The sequence below is a fragment of the Eurypyga helias genome, unplaced genomic scaffold (assembly GCF_000690775.1).
Source record: "Eurypyga helias isolate BGI_N326 unplaced genomic scaffold, ASM69077v1 scaffold20446, whole genome shotgun sequence".
Lineage (NCBI taxonomy): Eukaryota > Metazoa > Chordata > Aves > Eurypygiformes > Eurypygidae > Eurypyga > Eurypyga helias.
Genome location: NW_010254917.1, coordinates 2,209 through 13,773, shown reverse-complemented (window position 1 = coordinate 13,773; position 11,565 = coordinate 2,209). Strand labels below are relative to the sequence as shown.

General features: G+C 54.1%; 1 protein-coding gene across 1 annotated transcript in view; it reads right to left on the bottom strand.

Moving 5' to 3' along the window:
* Positions 1-1,194: 1,194 nt before the first annotated feature.
* The window catches only part of LOC104510809 (chromosome unknown open reading frame, human C15orf39), a gene marked incomplete at its 5' end in the record, with an annotated part of 12,519 nt that continues 2,148 nt past the window's right edge, over positions 1,195-11,565 (bottom strand). The window contains 10 exons of the mRNA XM_010153172.1: positions 1,195-1,242; positions 1,707-1,814; positions 3,149-3,273; positions 3,349-3,485; positions 3,771-3,829; positions 3,976-4,079; positions 4,471-4,625; positions 5,092-5,150; positions 5,627-5,802; positions 7,765-8,216. Of these exons, the coding sequence (XP_010151474.1) occupies positions 1,195-1,242; positions 1,707-1,814; positions 3,149-3,273; positions 3,349-3,485; positions 3,771-3,829; positions 3,976-4,079; positions 4,471-4,625; positions 5,092-5,150; positions 5,627-5,802; positions 7,765-8,216 (1,423 nt within the window). The remainder of the gene's footprint in view (positions 1,243-1,706; positions 1,815-3,148; positions 3,274-3,348; positions 3,486-3,770; positions 3,830-3,975; positions 4,080-4,470; positions 4,626-5,091; positions 5,151-5,626; positions 5,803-7,764; positions 8,217-11,565) is intronic.

The window sequence follows — 11,565 nt, the reverse complement described above, 5'->3', positions numbered from 1 at the left end:
GGCAAGTCAGTTCTGAGGAAGTTTGTGGCCCTTAATTTTCAAAGCCAACCCTGCAGATCTGAGCGTCCAAGCAGCAGTTGCTTCATGCAACCCAAGCTCTCATTTTCCTCAAGGTTTGGGGATTCAGCAGATTTTTTCCCCTCAAATCTCATTTTCCTCAAGGTTTGGGGATGCAGCAGATTTTTTCCCCTCATCAAGGAACTCACTGCTTGTGCATCACTTCCAGGTAGGAGCTGGCAGGGAAAGGGAGGAGGCGGAGCACTAGATGTGTCCTGCATCTTACAGAGCACAGGGAAAAGCCGGTTGTGTCCCCTCCGCCCCTTTGGAAATGAGCAGGGAAGCTCAGCATACCCCTGCCATCAGCATCTAGGCTCCCTGCTCACACAGGACGACTTTTGGTCATAGGTTAAGAAAAAAAAAAAACAAACTACACCACACACCCCCACACAACTGAAATTACTTTTTGAACCAAGTTCCTTCACTTACAGCCTGCTTTCTGCCTCCACACAGAGCTCAGTCCCACAGTGGGGGGAAAAAAGCATCCCTTTGAGCAAGAAGAATTTGTATTGTAGTTAAACAAGGCATCAATAACAGTCCATATCATATAGGGTGCTTTTCCTGTTGGGGTGAAGGAAAGCACCCAGCGCAGAGCAGGAAGGGATCAGCCCAGGGCTCAATTCCCACAACCCAAGGACACAGAGGATTGCACTTAACTTGGCCTTTTACCATCCCAGCACTCAGAGTGCCTTTGCAGCAACCTCAGCATTAGCAATGAGTTAATCAAGAGCTGGAGAAAACCAAGCCAGTGATGCCAGTTAGACAAACAGCACACAGCTTGGGCTGCTTAAAGCCAGGTCTGTGCAGGGAGAGCTTGCAGCCTGGGTATAAAGCGTAAACCAGGCATGGCTTGGCTGCTGCCCGTCACAGTTCCTACCCTCAAGCAGGGCTACCTTCCCAGGAAGGAGGCTCAAACCCACCCATACAGCAGAAGCAAAAGCACATTCACAACTGGGTTTGACAGTCTATAAACAATTTAATAAAGTTCAACATACAAAGTCATTCCCTTCATCCATCTGAGCCCACATCCTTCTCTAGGACCATTGGGCTGCAGCCCAATGAGCAGGGATATCTTCTCAGCATCTCTCCCCCCAAATCCCTCTTTGCCCCTCCCTCCCCATCCCATTGCATCTTTTCTCATTGGGCAGTCTCATTTTGCCAGTGCATATGAGCATCCTCAGGGCCCTGCAAGCAAAAGGGGGAGAAGTCACTGCACCCACCCACCGGCAAAGGTGGAAGGTGAAGGCTCTTTTCCCCCCACGTCTCAAGGGGTTCTCCAGCTTCTGGCATCACTGAGGCACAACAGGGACCTGTGACCTGCAGAAGCACCAGCTGTGCTTCAAAGCTCCAGCTGTAAGGCACAGAAACTAATTCAAGGGACTGTAAAGGCCACTTGCCTGTTCAGAAGATGCCCAGAATCCTTGGTTATCCATTTCTAAGGTCTGGGTCCCCACTTCAGGGTCTCTTCTGTCCCAGATACCTGCCACATCCTGCCAGCCATGCCTCTTGGTCCTCAGGCACTAGGGAGGAGACCATGGAGGCTTCAGCCATGCCTGGCCCCACAGCAGCCCTCTGCTCCCCCTTGCACAGGGGCTGTTTCACCCAAGCTTGTTTCTGTCTGCCCCAGCAGAGAGTAACATCACCCTTACCACCAGCAAGATGATGGGAGCAGTAATGATGCAGAGGCCACACATGACCATGATGACCACGCTGTACTCAGGAAGGCCTGGTTCTGACACGGGGGGCTCCAGAGCATCCTCTGGAGTAGAGCACAGCAGTTAGCACAGCCTTTGAGACATGGGGTTTTACCCCATGAGGTGTCAGCCACCCTCCCTCCTTCAGGACACGGCAGGCAATACCACAGGATGCCAATACCATGTCTTTGACAGCCTCCATGCCCTTTCCAGATCAGCTTTCCCTTCTGTTCTATGCCAGCCTGCAGCAGATGGGTCTCTCCAGCTTCAATCCCCCCAGGCTGTGCAGAGGGACAGAGCATGGTCACCACTGGAATTTTATTTCAGATTAACTATTGCAAGCTTATCACCTCACCAGCCAAGACATTTTCTCACCCTCCATTTGTGTAAGTGATCCGGAGCTAGTTAGTCAGGGTTCTAACTCTGCTCCCACTGCAGGCATGGAGCCAGAGACTAGTGAAGCTCATGTTCCCACACCACAAAGGGAAGCTTACCTCCCACAGCAAGAGAGTATGGGTCCACCTGGAAGTCTGAACCAGCCAAAGCCTTATTTGGCCCAACTGAGAGCACAAGTGCTTCCAAAACCTCCAGGCTGGTTGGAGCAGGGTGTTGGAAGACCACGTCCCCATGGCAGATCAAGGAGCCAGGCCTGTAGACAAGTTTGGGAAGAGCTCCAGCAGCTGCCAGTCCTACTGGGACCCCACAGCCTCATGCCAGCAACATGTCTCAGCACTCAGGGAGGCATTTATTTTTCTTCTGCTCTTTAAGATAGGACATCCCTGGGGGTCCTGCAACTCACTGAGTGGGTAAATGCTCAGCTTCCTGCTGCAAACCCTTCTGTGGCTGAGACTATATACCTGACAGCCAGACTTGTTGACTGATGTCTGTAGGGACACCTCTCTGGATCCATACACCCCTACTCCACCCTCCTGGCCCAGACAGACCCTCTGCTCCCACTCACAGGAATCCTCTTATCACCATTTGCAGGAAGCTCCTGTAGTCCCTCAGGACACTTGCCACCTGGAAGAGAGGTTTTGCTTAGGTCCCCACCAGCCTTTGTGGTGTTTCACCCTGCTAGACCACCACTTCCACAGCCATGATGGAGTTCAAACAGCCACTACAGCAAGGGACACAGGACAGATGCAGTTCTTCAGCATCTCTAGGTTCCTGGATGCATTATGGTCACCTGAACCATTGGAGCACCATCAGGAGATAAAAAACATTCTGCCACTAAAGCTTCCATGCCTGCCTTCAGCAGGTTTCAGCCATGGCACTGAGTTGATAGTCTGGTTTGGACAACCCCAGAGCAGTCCCCTCTTCCTCCCTCCAATGGTGCTCAGCCTCCTTGTCTCAGCACCCTGAGAGGACCCCGGTACCCTCCCACCAGCCATGCCTACCGCATCACCAAGGTCTCTGGTGAGCTCCTGGTGCTCTACAGCCAGTGGATCCAGAAGGTCATTGCTGAAGTGCCTGTTGGTGATGAGGAAGGAGACTGGGTAAACCTGCAGGGGAAGCCTGGCTCCTGAGGAGGCAAGACACAAGTGCTAAGTGACCAGAGCTGGCAGCAAGCCCTATCACACACACGGACTGTCCTTACCTTCCACCAAGAGGGAGGTCAGGTCCACAGAGCAGGTGGCAAGAGCTGTCAAGGCTTGAAGAACTCCTGCAACATCCACATGGACAATTGTGTCGAGATAGATGTCTCCAGTGATCTCCAGGTTCCCACTGTGGTTTCTAAGGGTAGAGAATGGTTTTAAGCAAGGCAGGAGAGCTGGGACGAGGCTCACCATTCACACCTCCCCCCCGATGGTCTTTTTCAGCAGTTCATGACTACTCAGCTCAGGGAAGGTGCTCAGTCACAGTATTTGCCACTAGCTGTCCATCACCCTCCCAGTTTCCTAGTACAGCACAACTAGTCCTCCCCATCTTTTTAGTACGGATAGTTAACTACAGCACACACAAGAGGTGGTGAAGATAATTCAGTGAAGAGCTTCAGAGGGGAGTAGTTGTATCTCATACCTGAGCTGGGAAACAGTGAAGTTCCTCACATGGTAGAGGGCACTGAGAGACTGAACCACCTAGAAGAGGAGACAAGAGCTCACACCCTGCCCCTGCACACACTCTCCCACCATGAGGGCAGTGCAGCAGCCAGCCCGTGCCCATTTGCCTGATGGGCCTTGTTCCCAGCATCATCCTTTGGAAGGGCCACCAAGGCTTGTCATACCTCACTGCTCAGCCTCTCCACACTGTCTGTCCTGTTCCTCCCAAGCTGGAGCATGGTGAGAGAGATGGACAGCTTCTCTGGGTCCAGGTTCTCCAGGCTGAAACCTGGAAGAGTTCAGAAGACAGTTACGCCCATATCTGATCTCCCAAGGAAGGTGGAGGTCAGTCAGGCTTGCGCTCATCCTCTGGCACACACTGAAAGCAGAAGTCACCAGGGCAGCTGGGTAGAGGTGAAGACCTATCCCTTTTGTGGTGGGAAGGGCTTGGTACATACCACCTTCCAGGAGGAGAGAAGCAGGTCAAGAAGGGAAAGCCAGAAAGTTTAGCAGAAGCACTGGACCACACAGGTTCAACCACTGCAGATGTGGTCTCCAGCTTTGTCAGTGCTAGAGGGCTTCGCATAGGCCAGGAGAGGGGATGTTAAGTGAGGGTGAAACCTGAAGTCCAAACTGCAGGTTTTGGCTGTGATACATGTGGAAAAACCCCCACAGCTTACCACTGGATTGGACAGACTGTGGCTCCAGTTGCCAGCTAAAGATGCTCCTTCCCTTGCTCGCCTCTGTGATGATCGTCCGGATGAGGTGGGAGTTGGTGGGAGCAGCAGCATTCCCCCGGAACAGAGCCTCCCCTCGCACAACCACCGAGCCATTCCTGGGAAGGAGATGAGACAACGGGCAGACCACCTCCTCTTGGGAGCAGCTTTAGAGCCCCATCATGCCCACATTAACAGTGCACCTACAGAGAGGTATCAGTAGGCTTTGTCTGGAGGCTCGGACACTTTCAACAAGGGTCACTTGAGAGAATGACCCTGGGAGGGGAGCTGTCCTGAGTATTTTACTGACCCTTCAACAGGGATCAAACACACATAATCAGCATAAGGGGCATGTAGGGCAGTAGATTTCACAGTTCTAATAACCCAAATAGCAAAGACCTCAACATCCTGACCAGCCACCACCAAAGCATTATAATGAATAGCTTAACAATTCCATTTTAACACAGAGTAAACAGATCTGTCCTTATCTCAACCCTTCGAGCCCCACACTGGAGCTGTGGGGCAGCCTCAAAGCCAAACCCACTCCTTTCTGCCTGCTGCCCCAGGGTAGAGCTGTGCACTCACATGAACTCGAGGACGTTTGCCTGCAGAAAGGCCTCATAGGTGGACAGCATTTGGTTTAGCTGAAAGAAAGAAGCACCTGTTAATTGAGAAGCTTTTGTAAATTCCCGTGTGGAGAGGGCATGTACCAGGAGGTGTGCAATGACTACAGAGGGAAGCCAGCTCAGTTTGCCCAGGGTAGGACATGCTGGGGTATGCCAGGCCTCTGGGGATGGTCACAGGCATGCTGTCATACCCAGGGCTCCCATCAGACTAGGAACAGCACCCAGGAGGGAATAACCAAGCACCACCAGTGTGCAACACCTCTACTAGCTGCCAGAGGTGAGGGGAACCCAGTCCCACCTCAAATCAAGTATCCCAGTCCAGCTCCAGTGCAGCAGTGGCAGGGATTTACTTGTCCTCACCATGCCCAGGTGGGTGACAGACCAAGCCAGGTCCTCACCCCAGCAGGGCTCGCTGCAACAGCTTCTCAGCTTCTCCCTCAGCACCATGCACCCAGAAGCACTGATATCTCCACCCACTAGCTCCTGGCACTCACCATCAGCATCACTTCTTCCTCCAGCTCCCTGTAGCTGCTTGAGGACTTGCTACTCAGAGCCTCGGTGTAAGCAATACCCAACAGCCGGAACTGCAAGGGCAGCACGTGCTTCACCCCTGGGGACCCAAGTTTGTCCGTTGTCATCAGCTCAGCTGGAGTGAAGGCCTCTTCTGCAGCTGCAGAGAGATGTGCTCTGGCTGTGGAGGGGTGCTGGGAGGTGACAGACTGGCTGGCCATGGGCTGAGCATCAGACATCACTCCTGCTGATGCAGCCATGGTCTGAGAGCTGAGCGGGGAGCTGGCTGCATGCACAACTCCAGTTGAAGTCAAAAGGTAGGATGGAGATGGTAAGCCTGTGGTGCTAGTGCGGTGCACAGCCCAGTGGTCCAGAGTGGGGCTCGTGGAGGTGGGAGGAGGCACAGAGCCTGGGCTGGCATGGGTGGCTCCTGGAAGTCCTGCCAAAGCAGCAGTGGGTCCTGTCAAAGCTGTCCTGGGCTCACTGTGCCCAGCTTCTGCCACAGCTGTCTGTCCAGGCAGCACACTCATCTCTGTCACCTTCACAGCCTGGCGCTGCCCTGCAGCAAGTGCATCCTCAGATGCTGTTGTGAGGAAGAGATCTGGACACAGAGATTGCCTCTGGGTAGGTGACCCCAGGAGAGCATCATGTGTCACACCTGCAGCTCTTGGAGAGGGGGAAGCCACCATAGCAGCTCCATCCATGCAGGAGGCTTTGGTGACAGCAGGCACTGGGATGGCATCAGGGTCTGCTGAGCTCACCCCAGTCATGGTGGGACCTGCAGCACTGGGAACCCTGGTCAGAGCAGGGGAAGGGAGAGCTGTGGTGGGTGTCAGCAGAGTCTGCTGTGCAGCGGAGGAAGACAGGTCACTTAGTGCTGAGGTGACAGTGGGTCTCCCAGGTTCTGCTGTAGGAAGGAAGGGAGCCAGCACTTGTGGGTGGTTGACACTGTGAGCCGATGCAGCACTGGGAGGGGATGCCAAAACAGTGACCAGAAGTCCAGACCCATTTTCTGGGACCTCAGCCAAGACAGTGTCCACAGGCAGAGCAGGTTTACCATGCAGGAAAGTGCCAGCAGGCTGCGTGTCCCACAGCATCTCAGGTGTCATGGCAGAGGGTACCCACACAGTGCCAGGATGTGTTTCAGGTGAGCTGGATGTCCTTTCTGATGGCATCCCCGGAAGAGGCACCAGGTGACGAGCAGCAGTGCAGTCCTCATCCTCAGACAGGCTGGGGCTTGGTCTTCCGTCTTCCTTCTGCCCATTGCAGGTCCTCCTCGCGGATCCAGCAACTGAAGCTCCATGCCAAACATCAGAGAATCCACTGGCTGTAGTTGGATGAGACGCAGGCATGCTGCCAGAATCCTGTCCTGCTGTCACAGCTCTGGCCTGAGAGGACAAACTGCTGGCTGTGACCACAGCAGGAGGCTTAGAGTTTGCAGCCAGACTGAGATCTGCTCTGTGGAGTATGGTCCAGTGGTCAGAGGATGCCTCAAGGGTGAGCATCTGGTCACCTCTGGGTTGGTCCGCTGTGCTGTGGCTCTGGGAGGGAGTACCCATCAGTGTCCATGCTGACCCTGCCTGTGCTGGGGCATCAGGTGGTACACGAGCCCCTGCAGCAACCCCATCAGACAGGGCCAGTTGGGTGGGCACCACCCCCAGCAAGGCAGCCCCAGGCAGGGAGTCAGGCTGCAGCCGTGCTGGAGAAGCAGCAGGAACCCAGGCAGACGGCTCACCTGGAGCTTGAGGGGTACCCTCAGACCCCCACCCCACACTCTGGGGCTCTGCCATGCCCACAGGCTGCCCAAGGGCATGGGCTAAGGTCTCCGCAGGCACCCATGTTGCATCATACAAGCCTGGTTCTGTGCCAGGGAGGCTTCCCAGAGCAAGGTGATGCTGGGAGCCAGGACTAGGGTGGTCCACAGTCTGAAGGAGCTGAGCTGAGGTAGCAGGCACCCCTAAGCCAAGCCACTGTGTTGGGGAGAGTGTCACAGCCACTGCTTTGCCTAGCCTGAGCCCTACCCTGTACCCAGACCCAGGCTGCCACTGTGATGAGGTCAGAGCTGTTGGAGAGACAGTGGCTGCTACCAGTGTCCCCAGGCTCCATCCCTCAGCATCTGTACCAGGGGTCATGTCTTCTTCAGCCCCTGGGAAGCAGCCTGGAGCACCCACAGAGCCCATCAGCACCTTCCCACACTGCTGCATTGCTGGTTTGTTGAGTGGGTCCCCATGTGTTGCCACCAAATTGTCACCTATCCCTTCCTGGGAGGCTGGTGAGTCCAGAGGAGAAAGGGGAGCATGCAGGGAGCCTGGCGGGGCCCAGGGCAGAAGAGCCAGAGTCCCCAGGCTGTACGGGAGAATGGTGGTGGCCAGGCAGATAGCCAGCACCAGGAAGGCTCTGCACTGCAGCCCACTGGCAGCAGCACCCACATGGGCAACAGGACCTGTGGCCACAGCCAGGGCTTCTTCCCTCTCACCACAGATCATAATTTTCAGCTGTGGGGCAGCAACATCCATAGGGTCTGGTGGTCCCACCCCTTGGCTCTGCCTGGGAGAGGCCATGGGGAAAACCCAGCTGTGGAGAAGTACAACAGAAGCTTTAGACTAGGTCCCTCTAAGCTCAGCCCACCCCCCCAGAGCCAGGAGACCCATTATCAAAACATCTCCCCAGTCTCCAACAGCACCAAGTAGCTTCTCCAGCTCAGGAAAGCTTGTGCTAAGCTTCAATATCTCCCAGGAGGAGCCAGGAAGGCTCCCTGGTGTAAAGCAAGGCTGTGACCAGCCTTGGGCTCAGCTAGTCCCTGCCCAAAATATCCACCTTGCCCCAGAAAGCCCCAGTCAGGACAGCAAGACTTTCCAACCCAGCAACATCCCTTACCTGACAGCACCCAAGAAGAGAGCACCAAGACCCCACCCCAGCCCTGTGCTTTTATCTTATTTCCCCACGGTGGGAGTGGCTCCCTTCCAGCTATTCCCAATTAACACACAAACTAATTTGTGCTTCCCCAGGTGAAGCTCTTTTGTGGCTGGAGGGGGTCCCAGCTCTGCTCCTCATTAAGCCCTTGGCACAGGGAAGTTTGCATGTCTGTCTTTCCAGGCAGGTTGTTCCCCAAGCACTGTGGATACTTCTCAAAATACCCTATTTGCAGGGAGTGGGTCTTGGCAGTGCTGTTGTCAGGCTCGAGTAATTTGGGATGTTTGGCTCTTGGGAACAGGCAGATTTCATGTTTCTGATGGAGGCTTACTAGGGGGAGGGTATCTTGGGGGTCCCTGCTGCATTAGCCCAACAAGCAGGCAGAAGAGTCCTGGGGTGTCATCTCTGCTGCACCCCACACCTCTCCTGCCCCATTTCTGATGCAAACAACTCAGCCAGCATCCTCCTCCTGGGCTGTCACCTGGGAGGGCTCAGGATATACTCCTCACGGATGCTGGGATGTGTGCCCTTGACTCATGGGACTCCCTACACCCCCCAGGCACCTGCAGTTGGACAGATAATGGATCCAGCCCTCCGATGATGGGATGGGCACACCCCTCCTGGCTTGTGGCAAATGTATCACCAGCCCAGTTTGGTTTGCCCAGCCAGCTGGGCATCGGCAGGGCACCGATTTGGGACTCCCCTCTTCCCAAGAAGGTGCCATCGTGCCCACTCTGGCAAGCAGAGAGCGAAGCACGGCGTATTTGAAAACAAGCCAAACCCTTTTAATAAGGTGAGGCACCTCTTAAAATTCATTCTTACAAAATGTTAAATAAGGTGAAGGAACTGCTGCACAACATTATGCACAGAGCTGGTGTGGCAAGGGAGAGTGAGAACAGCAGGGTACCCCCTTCTCTGCACGGCCAGTACATCCCAGTGGAGAACCAGAAAGGCACCCTCAGAAAACACGGCAGCAGCTGCCTCCCCAGGCAAACACACCTTTCAGCTAAAAGAAGAGTCTATGGTACAGTTTGGGTGGGATTTTTTTTTCTTTTTTCCCTCCATTTTCTTAGTTTAAAATAAATATTTCCTGTAGTGAAATAAAAAATAATCATCATCCTCATTTTGTTCCTCCATGCCCTGCATCAGCTGGAAAAACACCCGAGTGTTGAGTTTGTAAGGCCTCTGCTGTATACCGCTGCTGCAGACCGGGTGAGGGCAAGTCAATCCATCCTTGGCTGCTAGGATCACTCCTGCGATGCCCATCAACATTTTGGTGCCCGCAGGATGGAAACGATGAAACAATATCTCCTTCCAAGGTCTTGCAGCATCACTCCCCTCTCCTGCCCCTCCAGGGTCTCCGTCAAGGTCATCTCCAACTTGCATCTTCCATGTTCTCCTTTGGGACAGGTGGGCTCTGTGTTGTAAAGTGGTTTGGTTTGCTTTCACAGTCTTTAAATCTTTCTTGCAGCCTTTTTCAGCTACAATTGGTACTGAAACAGTTGGGACTGGCTGATCTCAATGGTCTTTTCCAACCTAAAAGATTCTATGAAACTCAGCCCGAAAAGCATCGCTCCCACCGCCTTGGTCCAGCAAAGGAAACAGGTGAAGCCATGAATTTAAATGAAAAGTCAAATATAAATTACTATATTAAAAAATAAAAAAACCCACAAAACCCCCCACATAACCTGAAGGCAGCAGCTCCTTATAGAGGTAAATTCATAGCATGTTTTAAATGTCTTCATTTAAAAAAAAAAAAAGTCAGTCCTGTATCTCGAGAAGTTGTGATTCCCTTAACCCTCAATGTTGTGTTGTCTCTGTATAAAGATTAAAAACAAGGAGGAAGGTATGTTTATTGGGAACGACGTGTATAAAGCAGGAGAGGCAAGTTAGAGGAGGGAGTAGGGGGCATGATAAATCATCCCTGCAGTAGCCAGCCTTTCTCCAAGACTGGGGACGGTGACACGGCCACATCCACACTCCTTCTGTGGGTACAAATGCTGCTCCAGCCCTCCAGCTCTGCTGGGACTCCAGCCACTCCCTCCCAGTTCACTGGTGGCAGCCTGGCTGGTGATGGGTGAAGGTAGGAGTGGGGTACCATCAGCCAGAATACCACACCAGCCATCCCTGGAGCATCTCTGGGTCATGTGGCCACTCTCCACCCTGAGCATCTTCCTCGGTGTGTCCCGCCAGCTGGAGCCGAGCATCTCCCTGCTTCGTCTCAGGCAGGTGGCTCAGCTGTTGCCCTTGGCACGTTCCCCAGCGCCGTACTATCGGTGGCTATCACTTTGCCATCAGTGCCTCCACGCCAAGGCTACCTGGGAGAGGAAAGAGTAGTTAGGGATGGCAGGGTCTTCATTCCCCTCCCCCAGCCGCTTCTGTGCTCCTCCCCAGCCAGCCCAAGCTCCCCATCATCGTGGCAAATACACAGACCACTCACGTAACCATGTATAAATTCTAGAAGTACGTGTAAATGCACACACAGGAGCAGTTACCTACTTGGAGAGGTGCTGGCCAGCCTGCGAGCTTGAACCTGTAAGAAATAAGGTTGTTGGCAATGGCCTTGAGCAGCAGCAAAAGGGCACCTGGGTGAGGGACCCCCCGCCGATGGGATGGGACAGCTGTGGTCCAGCATGCAGCACGCACACTGCCCTGCTCCCAGTGTGTTCCCGAGCCACCTGGTCCCACTGCCCTTGGAGGGAGAGGTGGCCTGGAAGTGACCAACACCCCCGGGATGACTTTTCTCACCCAGGTAGACAGGGACAACACCCCAGCTCCACCATCACCCCCCAGCTCAAGCTCTCTCCCTCCACAACCCACACAGAAAAGCTAAATATTCTGCTCCACAGAACCCTTGGTAGGACAAGGATGCTGAGGGACCATGCAAGCCATGGATGCTTTCACCAAACAGCAGCATCTGGGAGGCAGATGCATCTGGAGCTTCCCTGGGAAGAGTCCCAGGGACCCACTGGTGTTCCCAGCCTTCCACAGGCTACCTACCAAGCTGCTG